The sequence below is a fragment of the Macaca fascicularis genome, chromosome 1 (genome assembly GCF_037993035.2).
Source record: "Macaca fascicularis isolate 582-1 chromosome 1, T2T-MFA8v1.1".
NCBI lineage: Eukaryota > Metazoa > Chordata > Mammalia > Primates > Cercopithecidae > Macaca > Macaca fascicularis.
In genome coordinates this window covers 208566721-208590700 of record NC_088375.1, presented here as the reverse complement: position 1 = coordinate 208590700, position 23980 = coordinate 208566721, and the positions used below count along the sequence as shown (strand labels likewise).

Below are 23980 nucleotides of genomic sequence, written 5' to 3'. Positions count from 1 at the left end.
AACCCCGTCTCTACTAAAAATACAAAAAACTAGCCGGGCGAGGTGGCGGGCGCCTGTAGTCCCAGCTACTCGGGAGGCTGAGGCAGGAGAATGGTATAAACCCGGGAGGCGGAGCTTGCAGTGAGCTGAGATCCGGCCACTGCACTCCAGCCTGGGCGACAGAGCGAGACTCCGTCTCAAAAAAAAAAAAAAAAAAAAAAAAAAAGAAATAGCGTGATCATAGCTCACTAGAGTCTCGAATTCCTGAGCTCGATGGATCATTCTACCTCAGCCTCCTGAGTAGCTAGGATTACAGGCACCCAACTAAGGACTTTGATTTATTCATTGCTATATTCTCAGCCTCTAGTAGAAAGCCTGAGCCATGCCCCCTGGTGTGCTGAGGCAAAAGGATTGCTTGAGGTCAGGAGTTCAAGGCTGTAGTGTGCTATGGTTGCCTCTATGAATAGCCACTGCACTCCAGCCTGGGCAACATAGCGAGACTCCATCTTTAAAAATAATAATAATAGGTCGGGCACAGTAGCTCATGCCTGTAATCCCAGCACTTTGGGAGGCCGAGGCGAGCAGATCACGAGGTCAGGAGATCGAGACCATACTGGCAAACATGGTGAAACCTTGTCTCTACTAAAAAATATATACATAAAATTAGCCAGGTGTGGTGGCACACGCCTATACAAAAATTATCCAGGTGTGGTGGCACATGCCTGTAGTCCCTGCTACTTGGGAGGCTGAGGCAGGAGAATTGTTTGAACCCGGGAGGCAGAGGTTACAGTGAGCCAAGATCAGGCCACTGCACTGCACTACAGCCTGGGCGACAGAGTGAGACTCCATCTCAAAATAATAATAATAAAAAGAAGGCTTGGCTTACAATACATGCTCAGAAAGAGGGCCTAGTGTGTAATATATAGCCATAAATAAACCAGGTGTGGTGGCTGTAATTCCAGCATTTTGGGAGGCTGGAGGATCGCTTGAGGCCAGGAGTTTAAGACCAGCCTGGGCAAGATAGTGAGATTCCATCTCTACAAAAACAAAACATATAGAAAATTAGCTGGGGGCCTGCTGCAGTGGCTCACGCTTGTAATCCCAGCACTTTGGGAGGCCAAGGCGGGAGGACCATGAAGTCAGGAGATTGAGACCATCCCAGCTAATACAGTGAAACCCCGTCTCTACTGAAAATACAAAATGTTAGCTGAGCGTGGTGGCATGCACCTGTAGTCCCAGCTACTCGGCAGGCTGAGGCAGGAGAATTGCTTGAACCTGGGAGGTGGAGGTTGCAGTGAGCTGAGATTGAGCCACTGCACTCTAGCTTGGGTGACAGAGCGAGACTCTATCTCAAAAGAAAATTAAAAAAAATTAGCTGGGCATGGTGGCACACACCTGAAATGCTAGCTACTTGTGGGAGTTAGGAGGATCACTTGAGCCCAGAAGTTCAAGGCTGCAGTGAGCTATGATCTTACCACTGCACTGTAGCCTGGGCAACAGAGTGAGACCCTGTCTCTAAAAAACAAATAAAAAATATATAGATGTACGGCCGGGCACGGTGGCTCAAGCCTGTAATCCCAGCACTTTGGGAGGCCGAGACGGGCGAATCACGAGTTCAGGAGATCGAGACCATCCTGGCTAACACGGTGAAACTCCGTCTCTACTAAAATACAAAAAAAAAAAAAATTAGCCGGGCGAGGTGGCGGGCGCCTGTACTCCCAGCTACTCGGGAGGCTGAGGCAGGAGAATGGCGTGAACCCGGGAGGTGGGGCTTGCAGTGAGCTGAGATCCGGCCACTGCACTCCAGCCTGGGCAACAGAGCCAGACTCCGTCTCAAAAAAAAAAAAAAAAAAAATATATATATATATATGTAAATAATTTATTGAATTAAAATGAATCTTGTCCTATATACCTGAAAGATTGAGATTATAATTCCCGTTTTACAGATGGAGAAATTGAGGTTTAGAGCCGTAAAATGAGTTTCCCAATGTTAAGAAGGTAGCAGAGCTGGAAGTCAAACCCAGATTTGTTGGGTTCCAAAGTCCTTTCCACTCAAAATTCAGTTCAACAGCGGAGGTCCTACCCTGGGAAAGCCATGGAAAAGGGGGAGCGTGTGGATTCTGGGGAAATCCTCATCCACTTTGATTTTTTTTTTTTTTTGAGATGGAGTCTCCCTCTGTCGCCCAGGCTGGAGTGCAGTGGCACTATCTCGGTTCACTGCAAGCTCCGCCTCCTGGGTCCACGCCATTCTCCTGCCTAAGCCTCCCGAGTAGCTGGGACTATAGGTGCCTGCCACCACGCCTGACTAATTTTTTGTATTTTTAGTAGAGACAGGGTTTCACCATGTTAGCCAGGATGGTTTCGATCTCCTGACCTCGTGATCCGCCAGTCTCGGCCTCCCAAAGTGCTCGGATTACAGGCGTGACACTGATTTTTTTAAGCCTTAGTCTGTTCTCAACTTCTTGTGTGACCTTGGGTAAGTCACTTCATCTTTCTGAGCCTGTTTCATGATTTGTAAACTAGGTGGTGGTAATCACTCAAGGAAATCACATGGCTCGCAGGAAGCTTTTGATAAACATTCCTTCCCATCCCCCTGCCTTACAACAGCTTTGCAGATAACTGACCAGTCTTCCTGCCTGCTAAACCAGCAAGCTTGTCCCTCCAGCAAGCTCACTCCTCACACGTGAATACATCTCACCACACCCAGACCCCTAAGGCTCTTCAGGTGCAGGCTGAATCTCTCTGGGGGAACCAGTTTCCTGGTCTTTCACTCTGAGTCCCACCAAGCCACAGTTCATCCTGGGAGCCTGGTCCCTCCTCAGAGAGTCGCAAACCTAAACCAGTCCAGAGCTGGGGCTGCAGGTGACTCCAGGGAGACCTGGCCTGAAAGGACTCCCTTCAAAGGGCAGAGCACAGATTGCAAAAACGCATATTAAGAAATCACTCTTGGCGGGGCGCAGTAGCTCACTCCTGTAATCCCAGCACTTTGGGAGGCCGAGGCAGGAGGATCGCTTGAGCCCAGGAGTCAGAGACCAGCCCAGGTAACAGCGAAACTTCATGTCTCTCTCTCTCTCACTATATACACACATACATACCTATATATGTATATATATATTTATGGATGTAATATTTATATACATTATGTAAAATCAGTCGATCAAACAATCAATCACTCTATGGTGGCGCTGTGGGTCCTGATTGTGGTAACAACTGCTGATGCCTATCTGGGCCTGGGGCACTGAGATCGCCCGGAGATCACAGTGTTAGCTTCAGTGCGGGGTAGAAATTAGTAGAGGACAGGGGATCTCTAGGGCCTGGTGAGTTGAGGGCCTAAGGGGAGCAGGTCCCAGGCTCCTTCCAAGCCTCAGCCCAGATCAGGCCCAGGAACCCAGTGTGAATGTGTGTGCGGCGGGTGGGGACAGGGTGCTTCCCTCCCTTTGGAAGGAGAAGGAACATCTGGGCTGGGATTCCAAATGAGCTGAGCGGGGGAGAACGGTGGCCCTGGTGTGGTGTGTCCAGGCGAACACCGCTGGGAGGGAAGAAGCCAGCAGGGCCTCTCGGGCTGAGCCAAGCGCGGGCCGGGGGCTTGCGGCGGGGACCGGGCCGGCCTCGGGGCGCGGCGGGGGCGGGGGTCCGCGCTGGGAATGCCGCGCCGCGGGGGCTGGGGCGGGGCTTCTCCGGCTCCGCCCCCGCGCAGGTAGCCAATGGGCGCGGCGGCGCCGGGTGACGGAGGGAGCCGAAGTGCTAGTGCCGCGGCGGCGGCTGCGGACGGCCCAGCCGGAGCGCTAGGGGCTCGGGGGGGCGCGGCGGTTCGGGTCGCAGAGCCAGGGACCCCTGGACCCGGGAGGCGGCGCAGCCGGGGCCGCCGGAGGAGCGCGGGTGGCCCGGCGGCGGCGCGATGCCGCTCGCCCAGCTCAAGGAGCCCTGGCCGCTCATGGAGCTAGTGCCGCTGGACCCGGAGGTGAGTGAGCTGGGCGGGGGACGGGCGCCCGCGGCCGGCGAGCCCGGATCCTCACAGGGGCGGGGCGGCCCGAAGAGCCGCTGTAGCCCGGCAGGCGCCCGCGAGGGCGCGAGTGCCCTCCGATCTCTTGCCCACTGTCCGGCTCCACCCCCCTATGCCCCGGGTGTTCGTGTGCGAGGGACAGTTCCGCCAAGCGCCGACTACCTCCCCGCCATAGCCAGGAGAGGGGATCCTATGGGGCGCTGAGATCTGGCCGCCTTCACCCCACATCTAGGACCCGTCCCGGCATCTGTCCAGAGCTGTCGGAGCTTCCTCCATTAGTGCAAACGGGGAGATCTTCAGTGCCAGATGTCTGGGATTCTATCAGAGACAGGGGTTATGGGACCCCCCACTTCTCCCAGGGCCTTCCGCCAAGAGCCCTGCATCTGGCTTCATCGCCGCTGAGCCTAGAAGGATTTCCCCTCTTGACCCCTGGCGGTTGTGGAGTGTGGGATGGCACCACCCTTCTGGGACTGGAACTCCTGATTTTCTTTGCCCTGAGGCTAGGGCCAGAGGACACCTGTGTTCCCTACCCTGGGCTGTGGAGAAGAGAGTGGGGAAGAGCCCTTAGACCTTGTGAAGATGATTCCTGGCAGGGCGTGGGGGGACCTTGCTGCCTGCCTCCCTTCTTATGCCCCTTCCGGTAGGAAGGGCTGGGCCCTTGGGGAGTTTGGCTTCTGCCAGCCCAGATTCCCCAGACAACTCAGCTCCTTCTCTCCCAGAAGCAGCTCCTGTCCTCCCTTGAGGACTCTGTAGCTCCAGTCCCTAAGCGTGCAGAAGGCCACCTCTTCCTGTGCCTTTTGACCCCAGGGTCAAGGTCAAGCTCCCGAACGAGCTGGTGGAAAACTTCCTCCTTAACCTCTTGCTGGGAAGGAAGCAGGTGATACTGTCCTTCCCAGGTGATTGTTGCGGGTATGCAGGGAGGGAATGGAGGCCTCATTTGAGCCCAGGATCTGAGATGACTTTCTTCCAGTTTGGGCCTGGAGACCCTGCCTCAGTCCCCTCCTCTGCCCTCTCTTACCTAGGGCAGCCACCAAGTGTCCTGCCTCTCAGGACCACAGCCTAAGATCAGGGTGAGCACCCAGGGTCCCCAGCCCCCAGGGTGTGCTGCCCCTTTAAAGGGATGGCCGACACTGGCTATTGGAGGGTGGGCGCGGCAGGATTAGGTAACCAACCTGAAGGCGCAATTTGGAGTAAATTGCTCTGGGATTCCTGCCATGGGGATTTTACAGGCACTGCTAGGCTGCTCAGAGGTTCTCTCGCTGACTCACCCTCTGAGGTGAGGAACACTGCCCTCTGCAGCCCCTGTACTGCCACCCCCTACTAGGACTGGGGCACAAGGTCCTGGGGGTGGTGCTCAGAGGTGCATTCCTTTGCCCAGGCACGCCCCGGGACCAGGCCTCCAAAGGGGAAGGTAGGGCTGGGAAAGGCTGGGGAGAGACTATGCTGATAGGGAGGGTGGACACCCAGGAGCTCGATCCTCGGTCTGGGGCACCACTTCCTGCTCCTCTTTAGGGAATCCTGAGGCAGGGGCCAGCTTCCCAAGGGGCCAGATTTAACTGGGAAACTATCTCAGTTTTGAGTTCTGTAACACCTGAGGTCTGTGAGAGGCGAAGACCAGCGGACTTCCTGGGATTCGTGGGACAGGGAGACGCGATTTCCTCAGGAGTTTCGCTCCAGAAACGCTGTGTGATCCTCAGTCAGTCCTCAGCCTGTCTGGGCCCCTGCTTCTCCAGTGGCAAGTGCTAGGTTCTAGCCTCCACTTCCTGGGCCTGAGAGGGTGCAGAGTGTTGGGTACTGTTGTCTGGTCCCCCCTCCCCCACTCCTGGAGGTGCCAGGCGACTGGGTGTTATTGTTTGGGTAACAGGAGCCACAGGGCAGCCACGGTGCAGGTTGGGCTGTTCTCACTGGAGAACAGGGCCTCGCTGTTCTTAGCCCAGGTGACTTGTAAGCGATACAGCCGCCTGACCTGCAGGTACAGGCACCACCGCTGCTGGCAGCTCCTAGCCAGGAAGGAGGCAGGTGAGGGGCTGGTGGGGGGCTTTTCATAGGGACCTAGGATCTGGACTGCTCTGCCCTCCCATAGTGCCGCTGAAAATGGGCCGCTGGGAGGCAGGGCCTGGCCCAGGGTGCAGCCCAGGTGGAGTAATCTATGGGAAGTGTGGGTGAGGATTCTGCCTGAGCTTCGCTTAGCCTTGTTGAAAGCAGTAGTAGCCTTGTCCCCGGGCCCAGTTCTGCCACGTACAGAGCTTTACTATGTGCCACTCATTCTGCCTTACGAATGTCACCCCACTTTAATTCTCACAACAGCTTCTCAAGGTAGGGATTATTACCCCCATTTTCAGATGGGACAACTGAACTCAGGCTTATGCGTTAATATCAGAGCCAGGATTGCAACCAAGATCTCTCTCTCTTTCACCAAGTGGGAGAGAGGCTCAGGGATGGGGAAGGGCTGGAGCCACACTAGCCCAGGGGGAAGGTGCTCCAAGAGAGGCTCCGGATGTTGGCAGACTCTCCTTATCCTGCAGGGCCCTTGTCCAGTCTTTGCCGAGGGCTGGCAGTGCCAGCCAGCCCTGGCACCTGGCCCCCAGCCTCCAGCAGTGAGCAGGGCTGCCAATGCTGGGCTCAGAACCCAGCTCCTGGGGCTGCTTCCTGCCTGTGGGGCACGTGCTGTCCTTCTCCATCTGCTGCCCAGCTTCTCCAGACGCTGCCCTGGGCCCCTCTTTCCAAGACAGAGCTGCTTGGGTGGGAAGGAAGGATGCCGGTTGGAACCCACTTCTGACATCTTGGAACTGGGGGCAGTGGTCTGGGGCCCTGGGCATCTGCCCTCATGAGCAGTGCTCTCTGAGGAAGAGGACGGAGGGTGGGTCTCCAACCTCTAAGAGGCCAAAGGACTCCTAAGACAAGGTCCTTCATTCAGTACTCTGCAAGGTCAGCACCATTGTCCCCATTCAGTCATTTATTTAGCACTTAGGTGATAAGTACTATTTCAAACAACAAAGTGCAGATGTCAGCAAGGCACACCTGCCCTCATGATACAGATAAGGAAACTGAGACTTTATTTATTTTATTTTTTTTTGAGGTAGAGTCTTGCTCCGTTGCCAGGCTGGAGTGCAGTGGCGCGATCTCGGTTCACTGCAACCTCCACCTCCCGGGTTCAAGCGATTCTCCTGCCTCAGCCTCCTGAGTACCTGGGACTACAGGCCCGCATCACCACACCCAGCTAATTTTTGTATTTTTAGTAGAGTCAGGGTTTCACCATGTTGACCAGGATGGTCTCCATCTCCTGACCTCGTGATCCGCCTGCCTCAGCCTCCCAAAGTGCTGGAATTGCAGGCATAAGCCAGTGCGCACAGCCGAAACTGAGACTTTAAAAAGTGATATGAGGCCACGCGTGGTAGCTCACACCTGTAATTCTAGCACTTTGGGAGTCTGAGGCAGGTGGATCACCTGAGGTCAGGAGTTTGAGACCAGCTGGGCCAACATGGCAAAACCCTGCCTCTACTAAAAATACAAAAATTAGCCATGCGTGGTGGTGCGGCCTATAATCCCAGCTACTTGGGAGGCTGAGGCAGGAGAATTGCTTGAATCCGAGGGGGTGGAGGTTGCAGTGAGCTGAGATTGCACCACTGCACTCCAGCCTGGGCAAAAGAGCAAAACTGTCTCTAAAAATGAAATAAAAATAAAAAGTGATATGACAGACCCAAGGACGGAATAAGTGGCTGGCAGAGCTAGGATTAGTGGCTGTATCTTTGTGGCTGCATAGCTGTGTTCTTTCAAGGATCCTATGCAGCAGTCAGGCCAGAGGGGCAGATGACCCAGGACCCGGGCTCTGAGTGGGAAGCTGGCACCCCGCAACTCCCCTGACCCCCCTACCAGTCTGTTCCCCAGGGCTGCCTGTTTCCCTACTCTTACAGGTTTGGCGTTTCGTAAGAATGACACCCAAGCCAGAGATATAGGGAGTGGAGGCAGCCAGACTGCCTTGGGGGGGTCCCTAAATCATCCAGGCCACTGCTCAAGAAGCCCATACCTCTGGGTACACCTACCCCTTCGTCCCCTCCCTCAGTAGACTTGCAGACACATGACTTTGGGTTATGGTCACGTGTCTCCCACCTGCCTGCTGAGGGACCTCGGGTGAGTCCCTTAACTCTCTGAGCCTTATCTGAAAAATAGGAGTAATAGGACCTGCTCTGGCCTCCTTGCTCTCTTTGCTGGGTTGAACTTTCATTGGATAAACCACATGCTGGACTCTGGCTGGGTGCCAAGGAGTTGATGATGGACAAGCCAGGGCCCCTTCCTGAGTTAACCTGCAGCGTGCTTGGTGCTATGGGGGTAGAGAGGAGGGAGGAAAGAACATGAGGCTGTGTGGACAGGGGTGACATTTGAATTCAGTCCTGATAAAAGACCAGGAGTTTGCCAAAGTGACAAGGCAGGAAAGACTTTCTTGGTAGAGGCAGCCACCACACAAATGCTGGGGATATAAAATAGATTGTTTTCAGGGTCTCCAGTTGTTGAGTTTAGCTCAAAAATATGGCCCAATGATAAGAATGGCTGTTGTTTGTAGGCCAGTTACATGCCAGGTATATATATTTATAGGCATTATTTCATTTACTTCTTGTAGCCACCAATGAAGTATGTTACTTTGATCCTCATTTCACAGATGGGGAAACTGAAGCCCCCATAAATGAACTAACTTTCTAGGGGTCACGCAGGTGGTAGAAGCCAGAATTTGAACCCATAAGGTCAGGTTGAAAAACCTACATTCCTAGTGATTGTGCTGGGCAGTTGAAGATGATGGCCTCGAATTCTATGCTAAGGAGCTGGGACTTGAATCTATAGTCCGTGGAGGCCATGGAGGGGTTTGGGGCCTGGTACATAGCAGATTCTCAGCAAATCTTGACTGAGTGAGTTGAGTGCAGTAGTTGCACTTAATTTTAGGAATAATGAAGGTTTGGAGTGGGGAAGGCCATGGGGCAGGGAGCTGGTGGGTAGGCTGTTCTGATCATCTGCAGGAATTATGTCAAGAGTTTAGAATGCCGGGTGAAGTGGGGCTCAGTCTACAAAAGCATCCCTACCCCAGCCCAGCCCCTGGGCCCTGGCCAACCCATCCCTTCTCCCCAGGCTGCTGAGAGATGACAGTGTGTGTATGGATGTGTGTGTGGAGGGGCCTCTAGAACATTTGGCCCCTGGGGAGAGATTAGGGGCATTAAAGGGGCTCAGGGGGCAGGATGTCCTGGGAGTGGCAATGGGGAGCTCTTCCAGGGGCAGGGAGATTATGTAATGGGTAGAGCACAGCTGTGCCTGCTACTGCCAAGCAGGGCTACAGCTGCCCCATGGAACCAGCTCCTGGCTCCAAAGTCCAGATCCAGAGCTGTTCTAGAGCGGGCCTTCCTAGCCGTTGGGAACCTCCTGTCTGCCTCACCACACTCTCCCTGTTCCAGGAGGGGTGGGGCGATTTCTTCAAGCTTCCAAATACCTAGATAGGGTAGGTTACTCACCTCACATCACACAGGAAACAGATGGGCTGGGTTTGACACACCCCAGCGTATTTAATAACCACCTGAGAGTGAAGTCTGGGGGCTGGAAAAGGCAAGACTGACCAGAGAGGGGCTCTGGGCTCTGGGCTGTCATTCAGCTGACCTTTTTTGAGCACCTCCTGGATTTGGGACCAGATTTTTAATCCCCACTCACGAGTTGTGTGACCATAGGCATCATCACTAGGTACCTTCAGAGCCTCAGTTTCCTTCTCTGCCAAATGGGGCCAGGGCCTCCTTCCCAGGGCTGTCGTGAGGATTAAATGGTGCCACAGGACCCAGGCGCAGTGGCTCATGCCTGTAATCCCAGCACTTTGGGAGGCTGAGACGGGCGGATCACCTGAGGTCAGGAGTTTGAGACCAGCCTGGACAACATGGTGAAACCCCGTCTTTACTAAAAAAAAAAACAAAAATTGTATTTTTAAAGCCAGGCATGGTGGCACATGCCTGTAATCCCAGCTACTTGGGAGGCTGAGGCAGGAGGATCACTTGAACCTGGAGGCAGAGGTTGCAGTGAGCTGAGATTGCACCACTGCACTCCAACCTGAGCAACAGAGCAAAACTGTGTCTAAAAAAAAAAAAAAAAAAGAAAATGATGCCACAGGTGCGAGGCACTGAGCCCACTGCCTGCCATGTGGCAGAGGCTTGGAAGAGAGCAGCTGTTAGCACCAAGCCCTCATGTCTGCCCTCCCGGGACTCCCCGTCTATTAGGAAGGGCAGGCCTGTGTGTAAATAGTCTCTGCAGTGTGACAAGTGCTACAATGAAGGCTGAAGTGGAGGCAGCAGTCATTCTGCCTGGCACGGTCAGGGGAGGGGTCCTAGAGTGGGGCAGGGCAAGGATAGTAGCCATCATCTCTGGGTTGCACACTTTCCCAGACTTTGTCTCCTTCTACCCTTGCAGCAACTCTGGGAAGTCAGTGTAACTACCCCACCCCATGTTACAGATGGGGAAACTGAGTCCTCTAACAGTTGACTAGTTTGTACAAAGTTTGTATCTGGTAGAGCTGGAAGCCACACATGACCCTTCCTTTCTCCCTGGGAGGAGGTGACATTTGAACTAAGTCTTCAGAGATGAAGTGTTTGCCAGGCAGACAGCATGAGGGTGAGAATGCTGGCCCCTGGGAATGTTCTGCCTGAGTCATGAGGGGCCATTGCCACAATCCTTGGTTTCTGTGCCCTCACCGTGAAAGTGGAGGTGGAGGGACCCACCCAGGACTCCTGCCCCACCACCATGGCCTCCATGGCTATTGGGAGCAGCTAAGGATGGGGGTGCCCCATGAAGTCTTTCTCCCAAGCGTGTAAGTTCTGACAGTGCTCCCCCGATCTCCTTTCTCTTTTCCAGAATGGACAGACTTCAGGGGAAGAAGCTGGACTTCAGCCATCCAAGGTGAGGACCAGGGCCAGCACCCTGGGCGAGGGGCTGTGGAGGGTCCTGTTTGCATGGCCTTGGAGGAGGTTGAGGGCCCCAGCCTCTAGCCCCTTTGCCCAGCTCAGCTGTCCTTCTCAGGGCCCACCGAATCCTTGTGGCAACCTTGGGCATAGAAATCACTTGTTCCAACCTTCCTATTTTGTAGGTGAGGCAACTGTGGCCCAGAAAGGGTCAGGAGCAGAATCCAGGTCAGGGCTCTGGTTACCTGTTACCCAGGCCAGGATGTGCCTGTGGTTTATTTACTCATGGAATTCATGCTGGCTCTAAGGAGTGATGGGAGGGGCTTAGGCCAGCTGTGCTGCTCCTTTTGGTAGAGCTGTGCTTGTCAAAAGCCTAGAAGTGAGCATCTGGGCACATGAGCTGAAAAGGGGGTGCTGGTGGCTTCTCAAGGCTAACCAGGCCCATTGCCTGGCATGTGGCACTCATGGCATTTCTTAGGGCTTCCACTTCCAGTCTGGGGCTCATTCCCTCACCCCTGCTATCTCTGCTTCCCCTGGGCCCCTTCCTGTAGCTCCCTACCCCCTGTTGCAGGTTTTGTGTGTTGCCAAAAGCACCAGGGACTAGGTGACAGTGTGTGACCTTGGGGAGGTTCCTTGTACACTCTGGGCCTTGGCTTTCTCATCTCTATATTGGAAAAGACCACATCCCCTTCACAGGGTGGCCGTGAGGTCATAGGAGATGCTGGCCATGGAGGGTCTTTGGAAGCTGCCTAGGCAGGGACAGAGCATGGACTCTGGTGTTAGAGCAAATCTGGGTTCCAGTCCTGGCTCCATCCCCACCATTTAACCAGAAGCTCTTCTCCCTTCTGAGTCTCAGTTTCCTGAGCTGTAAGTTGGGGAAATAGTGCCTATCTCACAGGAGCAATGTGAAGGACGATGAGGTAGTAACTGCCTGGCACATGGCAGCTTTGGTGCCAGCACCGAAAATGTCCTTGTATATTGCTCAGCTCAGCTTCCTGCCAGTGGCCCCACCTTCCAGACCTAGGTTGTCTTGAGCACCAGACCTGCCATAAGCTTGACCTTTGAGATGGATTCAGAATTAGTCCTGATGTTTACCTTGACTTAGCTTCCTAAGATGAGGTGACTGAGCTGGGTAGGGTAGGGCAGGTGAGGGAAGCAGGCTCCCACCCTCTTCTCTGTGGGTTGCTGTGGCAACCTTGGACCAGCAGAGGCCAGTAAATAGTGTGGACTGGGCCCCTTGGTTTATCTCAGCCCATGTCTGCAGAATCTCCTCCCACAAAGTAGCTACCTCTCGTTGCCTAGTAACAAAATGAAGAAGCTGTAGGTTCCCAGTGAAGAAACAGGGTGTTCAGATCTCAGGGCTGAGGTTCTGGGGGTTGCAGAGGAGCTTGCAGCATTTAGGGACCTGTGCTGAGTACAGCTTCTCACCTCAAGAACTGGAGGGGCTGACTGGGAGACGGTAGGAGCTTGCCCAGGCAGGTAATCTTTTGCTCCCAAGCCTATGACTCTTGCTCTAGAGCAGAAGATCGTGGAGTGGGAAGAGAGACAGGGCTGGAGATGGTTGGGACAGGGAGTCTCGAATGCCACTTAAGGAAGAGAAAGAGTTTAACCTATGCCTAGCATCATACCAGGCGCTTTGCATTTAGTTCTCACTACATCCTTGGAGGTAGACTGTTACTATCCCCATTTTACAGATGAGAAAATTGAGGTTCAACATCACAGCTGGTGGGCAATGAAGACAAGTCTTGTTTGGCTTCAAGGTCATTCCTCATAGTCCAGAGAACCCTGAGTGCTGAAGAGGAGGAGCATTGACTTTCTGTGATCCCAAGTGGGACCAGTCCTGGGCACCTGCTCATCCATCTGTTGCCCCAGCCACCAGTGTCCCTAATGCCCACTTCTGGGCTTAATACACCAGGGGGCGCTCAAACTGTGGTCCGGACCTCATCTCTTTGTGCGGTGAAATGAGCTGGCAATGGGACACTTTATCCTAATGAAACATTCGGTGCACCCTGTTGTACACAGGAGGGCCTAAAATGAAGTCAACATCCCCCACCCTCCGGGAGCTCCCAATCTTTGGGCAGAGGGTGGAGACAGGAAAGCCGTGTGGTTTAGGCGCTATGATGGGGGGAGAGCGCAGCTGTGGGCACATAGAACCTCCGCTCTGTGCCAGGCCCCATGTTGGACAGAGATGTATACCACCACCTTCCAGGCGCCCACATTTCTCTCCATAGCATAATGAGATGAGCATGTCCCCGGGAACCCAGCTGATGGCATCTGAGTTCGGGGCTGAGTGTGAACCAGAGACATGGTCATTGCTGTGCATGGCCGAGGAAGAAGAGTTGGGGTGGGCTGTAGGGCACAGGCCATGTTCCCTGCGGAAATGGCATTTGGTTGGGGCTCGAAAGGCAGGATTTGGGCAGCTAGAGAAAGAATTGGGTCTTCCAGGTGGCAAAGAGGCAGGGAAGGGAGTCAGGGATTCTGAGTTCAGAATCCTGCACCTATTTTTTATTTGCCTTGTAACCTTGGGCAAGTCACTTGCCCTGCTGAGGCTCGGGTTCTCTCCTGAAAAATAAAAGGAGAATAAAGCCTATTTCTCAGGGCCACCTGCAAAAGAGAATGTGGTGCATATAAATTAAAGTATCTAACAGGGCTTGTGGCACAATGTTGCTGTTTAATGCTTGTTTATTTTATTCATTTCAGGCAGAAAGTGGGATTTGGGATTTGGGTTTTCGCAGCAATACTGTGGATAGCCATCAGGGTGAGAACTCTGTGGGTCCCCTCAGCACCTAGATGCATCTGGTACCCTCAGGCACACCAGAGCTCCATTTGTCCTCCCTCCCTTCCTGGGAGTGGACTGGGCATCCCAGGCCCCCTCCCCCAGCTATCTCCGGAGCTGGACCCCTTTGAAGCGCCTGCAGGTCTATTTTGAGAGCTGAGCATCTCCCCTCCCCTCCTCTCTTCCTGTTTATGAAACCCTGATCCCTCCCGGATCCCTCCTGCTCCCCTGGCCAGAGCTTAGGCAGGATGTGACTGTGGACTTCAGGGAGGCTTGGGCAGCCTCAGGTGTTGGGAGGAACTTCCCTGGGCCTGGCCAGAGAAGGCCAGCCACTGTCCTAGTACCTGGGGCCCTGTGTCTGGGCTCTGTCCTTTCAGCCTGCCCAGGGGAGACCCCACAGCAGTAAGACTAAGTAAACCTGGGAGAAGTTTTGTTTCCAGCATCCCCTTGTCTCTGTGGCCCCTTTTGCTTCTAGAAACAATCTGATAGTGGAGCATATTGTTCCAACCTTCATTTTACAGAGGAGGAAACCAAGGTTCATACAGGGAAACAGATTTGCCGGGAGCACTCAGCTAGTGAGTGGCCAGCTCTTCCTGACATCCCACCCTGCCTGCCCCCCTGGCCTTAAGCCCCTTGCTCACACAGGTCTTTCTCTACCTGAAGTGTCTTTTTTTTCCTCCTTTCTGCCTGGCCAACACTTGTTCATCCTCAGGACCCAGCTGGGCTGCCCCTCTGGAAGGTCTTTCTTGACTTCACCCATTGGCAGATAGTCACCACCTTTGGGCACCCACAGCACCTTGGTTATGGCTGTCTCAGGATAGTTGTGGTTTTTTGGTTTTGTTTTTGTTTTGAGGCAGGGCCTCCCTGTGTTGCCCAGGCTGGAGTGCAGTAGTACAACTACAGCTCACTGTAGCCTTGACCTCCTAGGCTCAAGTGATCCTCCTACCTTAGCTACCAGAGTATCTGGGACTACACGCGCACGCCACTATGCCCAGCCAGGAGTTCAACACAAGCCTGGGCAATACAGGGAGACCCATCCTCTACAAAAAAAATTTATTTTTTTTTTTGAGACGGAGTTTTGCTTTTGTTGCCCAGGCTGGAGTGCAATGGCACGATCTGGGCTCACTACAACCTCTGCCTTCCAGGTTCAAGCGATTCTCCTGCCTCAGCCTCCCCAGTAGCTGGGATTACAGGCATGTGCCACCATACCTGGCTAATTTTGTATTTTTAGTAGAGATGGGGTTTCTCCATGTTGGTCAGGCTGGTCTCGAACTCCTGACCTCAGTTGATACGCCTGCCTCAGTCCCCCAAAGTGCTGGGATTACAGGCATAAGCCACTGCGCCTGGCCCTCTACAAAATATTTTTAAAAAATTAACCAGATGTGGTGGTGCGCACTTGTCCTCCCAGCTTACTCCAGAGGCTAAGGTGGGAGCCTGAGAGGCTGCAGTGAACCATGATTACGCCACTGCACTCCAGCCTGGGCAACAGAGTGAGACTCTGTCTCAAAAAAAAAAAAAAAAAAATGCTGGACACAGTGGCTCATGCCTGTAATCCCAACACTTTGGGAGGCCAAGGCAGGCAGATTGCCTGAGCTTAGGAGTTCGAGACCACCCTGGGCAACATGAAACCCTGTCTCTACTAAAATACAAAAAATTAGCCAGGCATTGTGGAGTGTGCCCGTAGTCCCAGCTACTCGGGAGGCTGAGGCATGAGAATCACTTTGAGCCCAGGAGACGGAGGTTGCAGTGAGCTGAGATCTCACCACGGCACTCCAGCCTGGGCAGCAGAGTGAGACTCCCTCTCAAAAAAAAAAAAAAAAAAAAAGAAAGGCTGCATGTGTAACTGCTCCATCAGTAGGAGGCACACTTATCATCATCTCTCCATGCCAGGCCTGACCTAGTGTTGGAGGCCAGCTCCCCTTCAAGGCTGCCAGGGAGCTGTGGACCCCTCCTCACCTGCCTGGTGGCATGCTGGGAGATGTGTCTGAGGACATCTGTCCCACCTGAGGGAGGGGGTAGTGCCTGGGAGGGCCCTGCAAATGCTGCCAGCTGGGGAAGGGGCTGTTGGTGTCCGTTAGGGACAGGATTGGCAGGTGGGCTTGGCTACAGCTGGGTGGGGACCCTGGAGACCAGGAATCAGGCCCGGGGGCTCTGGGCTTCTCTTCCAGCTGCCCTGTAGGAGGAAGTAAATAAAGAGGAAGTCCCTATGCGGGGGGATGGGGCAGGGACCAAGGGATGTGGGCTGGTGGCTGTCCTCCCCCCGCCCGCCACCAGAGGCCTCAGGGCCCACACAACCTTCAGCAAAGGCAGTTCTGAGACTGTTTCCTTCCTGTTGCCCCTTCTGGTACCCTGCTGGCCACAGAGGCTAGTGTGGACTGGGCCCCTTGGTTTATCTCAGTCTGTGTCTGGAGACTGTCCTCCCACAAAGTAGCTACGTCTCTACCTTCTTTCTTTGCATCTGAGGGACCAGGGGTTGGTAGGGAGGGTGAGCTTTGGGGCTCTGAGAGCTGCCCCAGCCTCCAAACTGGTCTGAGGAAGGTGGAGAGCAATGAGAGGCTTGGCTGAGGGAGGCATCTTTCGCAATCTCCCAGCAGCCATCCACCCGCAGACTCTGCAAGGACAGGGAAGGGAAGTCTGTGTGTGCGTGGGGGCGTGTGTTTCTGCATAGGGGTTGTCTGTGGACAGCGTTTCCGATCACTGGCCTGAGTGTGTGTGTGTGTGTGTGTGTGTGTGTGTGTGTGTGTGTTCCTGTGCTGTACTGGTGTGAGTGATGAAGTGAGACCACGTAGAAAGGGGCTGGGCCTGGCCAACCCCTGCCCCATAGCTGCCTGCTCCTCCTCTCAGACCTCTGTGAGGTCCTTGGTTGGGCTTTCTGCCCACCTTACCCATCCTGGGGCTTGGGACTGGCAACCATCTTCGGGGCAGCTGAGCAGGGCAGGACCGGGGCCACTGGTGCCTGCTTTCTGGGCTGCCATTGTGGGTGGGCCTAGCCATGGGAAGGGTGCTATGGGGGGTGGGACACAGTATCTAAGCTCTGGGCTGGACAGTCAGACAGTGGCCTTTGCTGACTTTTGCCCCACATTCTTTCAGGTCCCCCCCTCACGTGGATGTTTGCGGGTGCTGATATGCCCACTGTGTCACCGCCTTATCGCCTTGTGACTTCTGTCTCTGCTCTTGTCTGTCCTCCTTAGAGTCAGAGGACATAGGGAGAAGTGTGCCCCTGGGCCTTCCCTGGGGTCATGGGCTTGGGGTCTGCAGTGTCCCCTCTTCTGCAGAGAAGCCTGACCCATCTTCTGCCCCTCCTCCCTGCAGAGGGGGAAGTGAAAAGGAGGGGGGCCAGAGACCCTGCCTTCTGGGCCAGGAAGGCTAAAAAAAAGCAGAAGTAAGAAGAGTAACGGGGCCTTCTGGCCACCGGCCTGAGCCCCACCATGCAGACCCCGGCAGATTTCCCCAGAGTTGAGAGAGACTTGGTTCCCTGTCCCAGAAAGGTGAGCAGAAGAGTCGCCTGCCTCCAGCAGTGTCTGTCACCGTGACTGGGCAAGGAATGGGTTTGGGGGTGGCTCTGTCCCCTGGGGTTTCTGGGTGATTTCCTGCTTCTGTCCCCAGGGAGTGCTCTCAGTCAGAGGCAGACAGATGAGGTAGAGGCTCAGATCTCAGGGTGGGGTGTACAGGTATTGCTGTGTGTCCTTGGCCCCCCCTCAGTCCCTCTTTGAGCCAGGCTTTCTGCCTGTCCTGCCAGGAGGTTACACTCGGGTCTGATTTGACTGCGGCTCTCTGGTGTTTTTGTGGGGCTGTTCCACCCACTCCTCCATCTGTCAGGGAGGGTTAGGTATCTTCCCCTGAAGACAAGATTGTGTCTCCGAGGGACAGGACCTATAGTGGGAGGTCCCAGGTGGACTCTAGTACTGAAGGAGAAGGGGGTTTGGGTAGACGGGTGGGCAGGACGTGGCTCTGGCTGATTTACCTGTCTACCCTTTCCTGGCATTTGATGCCTGCTGACCCCAGGCCAGGCAGTAAGCAGGGAGGCACCTGGGTCCAAGCTAGCTCTGCCACTGTTTGCTTTGAGCCTCGGTGAGTCACTGTCTTCTGAGCCTCAGTTCCCTGTTCCTGGAATGAGGATACCAGTTTTTAGGATATGATCAGAGTCAAAGACATCAGATTGCACTCAGGAGATAGTCCTCTCAGCCACTATCTGGGCCCTCCTCAGGTCCTGGCATAGGAGGAAAATCCTAGGGAAATGGAAAACCTCAGAGGTGGGTCTGTAAGAAATACCAGAGTCCTCTCCTGAATGGTGACAGTTTGCAGATTGTATCCCCTCATCTCTTTTCCCACCCCAGGTACAGCAGCAAGAACCCACAGTTCCGCCCTTAACCCCTTCCTGGGGATCCCTGCCCTGCTGCCTGCCTGTGTATCTGCCAGGTGTCAGACCCATTGTCTGCCCTAGGTATTGTCAGTCTGCTTGGGGCTCGTTGCCTCTCCTGCTGTCTCTGTTTGCTGCCTTCCTGTGTCTGTGGTTGGGTTCCAATCTCTCTCGCCACTTGATAAGTGCCTGACTTCACCTGTTGGGCACGTGTCACATGTTAGGTGCCTGTTGTTCATGTCCCCTTCTGTCTCTGCCTGTTGGGTTTATGTCTTCATCTGTCTCTGCCTATTGGATACATGTCCCCTTCTGTCTCTGCCTATTGGATACCTGTCCCCTTCTGTCTCTGCCTGTTGGGTTTATGTCCCCTTCTGTCATTGCCTGTTGGGTTCGTGTCACCATCTGTCTCTGCCTGTTGGATACATGTCCCCCTCTGTCATTGCCTGTTGAGGTTTTTTTTTTTTTTTTCCCAAGGCAGTCTCGCTCTGTTGTCCAGGCTGGAGTGCACTGACGCGATCTTGGCTCACTGCAACCTCTGCCTCCCGGGTTCACGCCATTCTCCAGCCTCATCCTCCCAAGTAGCTGAGACTACAGGCGCCTGCCACCACGCCTAGCTAATTTTTGTATTTTTAGTAGAGACAGGGTTTCACCATGTAGGCCAGGATGATCTCGATCTCCTGACCTCGTGATCCACCTGCCTTGGCCTCCCAAAGTGCTGGGATTACAGGCGTGAGCCACCGTGCCCAGCCTGCCTGTTGGGTTTATGTCCCCTTCTGTCATTGCCTGTTGGGTTGGAATTCTCTTCTGTCCCTGCCTATTGGAGATGTGTTCCTTCTGCCTTTGCCTGTTGGGTTCATGTCCTCATCTGTCTTTACCTATTGGGTACATGTCCCCTTCTGTCTCTGCCTGTTGGGCTTGTGCCCCATCTGTCTCTGCCTGTTGGGTTTGTATCCTTATCTGCCTACACACATTGGGGATGAGTCTCTGTCCACCTCTGTCTGTTAGATATGAGTCCCCTCCTGCTTCCCCTTATTGGGTACACATCTCCATCTGTTTTCTATTGGATATGAATTCCTCCTGCCTCTGCCTGTTGGGTGCGTGTCCTTATCCATCCCTGCCTGTTGGGTATGTGTTCTCTCCTGCCTCTGCCTGTTGGGTGTGTGTCCTTATCCATCCCTGCCTGTTGGGTATGTGTTCTCTCCTGCTCCTGCCTGTTGGATGCCATTCTTCTTTTTTTTTTTTGAGACAGAGTCTCGCTCTGTTGCCCAGGCTGGAGTGCAGTGGCATGATCTCGGCTCACTGCAAGCTCCACCTCCCGAGTTCACACCATTCTCCTGCCTCAGCCTCCCGAGTAGCTGGGACTACAGGCGCCCGCCACCACACCCAGCTAATTTTTTGTATTTTTAGTAGAGACGGGGTTTCATTGTGTTAGCCAGGATGGTCTCGATCTCCTGACCTCATGATCTGCCTGCCTCGGCCTCCCAGAGTGCTAGGATTACAGACATGATGGATGCCATTCTCATCTGTTTCCACCTGTTGGGTGCCTGCTTCTGCCTGTTGAGTGTCTCTCTTCATCTGCCTCCACATATGAGGCACCTGTCTTTGCCTGTTGGTTACCTGTTTGCTGTTGGGTACCTCTCTGCTGTTGGGTACCTGTCTGCTCAGCAGCTGCACTGGCAGAGGGCTTTCCCTTTGCAGACCCACAGGGAGGATGGGGGAATGGCCAGAGGGCAGCCCTCAGGCACTGAGGAGTGGGGGAGAGAGAGGAAGGGAACGTGGTGAGGGTGTAGGCCTGGTGCTGGGAAACCACAGGCCCTGAGTGATTGGCTCCCTTGGGCCGGGCCCAGCCCCCGCCCTCACCCTGCACATCCGCCTTGGTCCCGGCCACCACCGCGGCAGCCCCGGACTCTGCCTGCTCCTGCCATGGTGCCGTGGCCCTGCTGGGCGGATGGAGCAGGATCCCAAGCCGCCCCGTCTGCGGCTCTGGGCCCTGCTCCCCTGGCTGCCCAGGAAGCAGCGGCCCAGGATCAGCCAGACCTCTCTGCCTGTCCCTGGCCCTGGCTCTGGCCCCCAGCGGGACTCGGTGAGTGTACCCAGATGTCTGGTCCTGGCCTGGCTGTGTCCCTCGCAGCAGGTGCCTGGGAAGCCAGCTTAGCGTAATCTGGCTTTGGGCTGTCCTGGCCCAGGCCTGGCCCTGCGGGGTGACTGGACCCTGCCCAGACTTGCTTCCTGGGTAAGTGAGGAGGTACTTCAGGGCTTCAAGGCAATGGCAGCAGATTAGAGGGAGGGTAGAGTCCTGGAATGGCTAGGACGTGGCAAGGGGCTTCTAGTAGGTTTGTATGAAGGAAGTTTGGGAAGATGAGCCATGCAGTCTCTGGCCTTAATTCTGACCTGCCCCAGGCTAGCACTTACCAAGTTGATGGGGGAGTTTGGGTGACTCTTGGGTCTTTGTGCACGTCAGCCCTGTCCTACTGACCAGAGGGATCCCCTCATCCCATCCTGACCAGGAACGAAGGCCCAGCTCTACCTCCCCATATGAGAACAAACCTACTTCCTATTGTGGCAACCCTAAAGCAGCAGGGGGAGGGAAGCCCCACAGGCAGACCTGGGGCAGGTCTCTGGGTCTCAACCGGAGCCTGAGGTTGACTCAGCCTGGCCATGCCTGGGCATCCCTTTGGGCCTAATCAGGCCAGAGCATCGGGAGCAATAGGAGTGGTGCCTCTTCTGTTTGACCTCCCCAGCCTTTGAGGCCCTTTTGAAATCAATGACCTTGGAGGCTGGCCCTTCAGGGAAGTCGTCTATTGGGCCTTTAGGTCTCATCTGCTGAGGTCTGGTGGGAATGGCCTTGGGCAGGGGAACTCCTGCTGCCCGGATGGGGCCCACCATGCCCACCAGCTCTGTCCCTCCATCAGGATGAGGGCGTCCTCAAGGAGATCTCCATCACGCACCACGTCAAGGCTGGCTCTGAGAAGGCTGATCCATCCCATTTCGAGCTCCTCAAGGTTCTGGGCCAGGGATCGTTTGGCAAAGTGAGTCATGAGCCCGTGGCTGTGAAGGCAACCCTCGTCATGTTAGAGGTGGGGGTCAATGGTCACCTAGGGGCCCAAAGGATCAGAGGTCACCTTGGTACCCAGGGAGAACAAAAAGACCAGCTTGGGGCTCAGAGAAGATGGAGGTCAGCCTGGGCGCAGACCTCTCCCATCTTCTGCCCTTGCTTCCCTCTCTGCCTTCTCAGGTCTTCCTGGTACGGAAAGTCACCCGGCCTGACAGTGGGCACCTGTATGCTATGAAGGTGCTGAAGAAGGCGACGCTGAAAGGTGAGTAGGGACACCTCCCTGTGCAGAACCCAGGCTGGGCTGAGGGAGGCAGCCCAGACTTCAGGGGCCTTGGGTCTGGCAAGGGAGACGGCTCTGTCTTCAGGAGCACCTAGTTCAAAGGTGGAGAAACAGGCCTATTTCTCAGCCATCTCTCCCCACCCAGTCCCCCTCCCCCTAAGCCAAGTGCCAATGACTGGCTGTGAAGGTCTGGAAGGTGGTAACAGCGTAAATGTAATATGTTTGTCAGAGGGCAGGGCCCTCAGCTACTTAGCTGGTTAAGCAGAGGCGTTCTGACTGTTGATGCTAGCAGAGTCTGAGGGAGACCTCTGTGGCCCCTAACTCAGGGGCCTGAGAGAAGGGTGTGAGTGAAGAGGCAGGGAGCCCAGGGAGGCAGCTGGGCCAGGCGAGAGAGGGTGAGTCCAGGCAGGGCCACAGAGCTGGATGGCAGAGAGGTTCAGAAGGGAACCCTGGGCCAAGATTAGAGTTCTGGGGACTTACAAAGGATATGAGATGGTTGGTAGTGGGTTTTGGGTTGAACACTGACCCCGTGGCCTGGGAGCCCGTGTGACCACTGACCTGGCGGAGTTGCAGCCAGGTGCCCTTCCTTGACCAAGTCTCCCTTTAAATAAAAGTCACGGCCGGGCGCGGGGGCTCACACCTGTAATCCCAGCACTGTGGGAGGCCAAGGCGGGTGGATCATTTGAGGTCAGGAGTTCAAGACCTGGCCAACATGTTGATACCCTGTCTCTACTAAAAGTACAAAGAAATGAGCTGGGTGTGGTGGTGCGCCCCTGTAATCCCAGTCAGAGCCAAGTCCTAGCTGGGGAGGTCGTGGGGGCAGTAGGAGGCGTCAGCCTTAAGGATGTTATGGGTGGCTTTGGTCTCCTAAGGCCAGCCTGGTGGGGGTGGGAGTCATCCCCCAGGAGGTATGGTGGCAGCTTCAGAGGGAGGAGAAAGTTGAAAAGCCTGGGTTCCTGCTGTGAAGGGCTTGCAGGCTGGGCCGGAGAGGCTAAGCATACCCGACAGTGCGGTGCAGCCGGTGCTGAGACTGGTGTGCGTGGATATCCGACGGGCTGGGGAGCTGGGAGTGGTGGTGCAGCCTTGCAGAGGGTGGGACCAGAGGCCAAGGGGACACCTAAGGAGCGGTAAGCCTTGAAGGACGAGTGGATTTCTCCAGACCAAAAATGGTCGAGGAAGAGACCCTGGGAAGGAGAAACTGTTTGCCTGACCTAAAGTACAGAGGTGGTTTGAAAATGTAAGGTAGGCTGGGCGCCATGGCTCATACCTGTAATCCTAGCACTTTGGAAGGCTGAGGCGAGTGGATCACTTGAGGTCAGGAGTTCGAGACCAGTCTGGCCAACATGGGAAAACCCCATCTCTACTAAAATACAAAAATTAGCTGGGTTTGCTGGTTTGCACCTGTAGTCCCAGCTACTCAGGAGGTTGAGGCACAAGAATCGCTTGAACCCAGGAGGTGGAGGTTGCAGCGAGTAAAGATCGCGGCACCATACTCCAGCCTAGGCGATGAGAGCAAAACTCCATCTCAAAAAAAAAAAACAAAGGAAAAAGAAAATGTAAGGTGACCAAAATAGTTAACTCTGGTGTGGTCCCTGTCGTGTCTAGTGAGGAAAATACAAAAATTAAAATAGAGGAAGGGGCCCACTGATGTGAAAAGTGCTCTGAAGGGAACCAGCTCTGTAGCCCTGTGTGCTGACACAGAAGGCGTGTTGGAAGGCAGCTGCAGCTTCTACTTGTAGCAAGGGCCGAGGATTGTGTCCCGAACAAGACTCTGGAAAGACGTGCAGGAGGAGCACATTGGCCAGATCTCCTAAGATAAGCAACTGTGAGCATCAATTCTAGAATGGCAGTGACGATTGAATAGAATTCATACTAGATGGATGGACTAGTGAAGGCTTTGGGACTATGAGGCTGGAGAGGAAACTGCCGATCCAGTACATGGACCAAAAAAGCCTTTAGTTTTGCACTGTGTGTATTGCTCAGACATTTTGTCTGGTCTTAGTAAGCATTCCTTAGCCTTCCACCTCTCCTTTTAATAGAAGTCAAGGCCGGGTGTGGTGGCTCATGTCTGCAATCCCAGCACTTTGGGAGGTCAAGGTGGGTGGATCATTTGAGGTCAGGAGTTCAAGACCAGCCTGGCCAACATGGTGAAACCCTGTCTCTACTAAAAATACAAAAAAAAATGAGCCGGGTGTGGTGCGCCTGTAATCCCAGCTACTCGGGAGGCTGAGATACAAGAATTACTTGAATCTGGGAGGCAGAGGTTGCAGTGAGCCAAGATCACACCACTGCACTCCAGCTTGAGTGACAGAGTGAGACCCTGTCTCATAAAAAACAAACAAAAAAACAAAGGCCACATGAGAGGTCTCAGTCAAGGGATAATCAATATTGTAATAAACTTAAGTTGAAACACAGTGTCCAAAATGAACCTAAGCAGCCAAGTCCAAAAGCCTATTTTTTTTTTTTTCTTTCCCACGACAGAGTCTCGGCACATGCCACCAGGCTGGCTACTTTTTTGTATTTTTTACTAGAGACAGGGTTTCACCACGTTGGCCAGGATGGTCTCGACCTCCTGACCTCATGATCTGCCTGCCTTGGCCTCCCAAA

General features: G+C 54.4%; 1 protein-coding gene across 8 annotated transcripts in view; it reads left to right on the top strand.

The window, feature by feature from the left end:
• Positions 1-3707: 3707 nt before the first annotated feature.
• RPS6KA1 (ribosomal protein S6 kinase A1) overlaps positions 3708-23980 on the top strand; it is a 47003-nt gene continuing 26730 nt past the window's right edge. For 2 of the 8 annotated variants that reach the window (XM_074015735.1, XM_005544325.4), the window contains exons 1-5: positions 3708-3940; positions 10856-10900; positions 16769-17166; positions 20951-21067; positions 21274-21355. In XM_074015735.1, coding sequence (XP_073871836.1) covers positions 17107-17166; positions 20951-21067; positions 21274-21355 — 259 coding nt within the window. In that variant the 5' untranslated portion in view covers positions 3708-3940; positions 10856-10900; positions 16769-17106. Of the gene's footprint in view, positions 3941-5231; positions 5394-10855; positions 10901-16768; positions 17167-19941; positions 20122-20950; positions 21068-21273; positions 21356-23980 lie in introns of those variants that run through there. The other 6 variants (XM_074015734.1, XM_005544324.3, XM_065527027.1 and 3 more) reach the window with 4 other exon arrangements.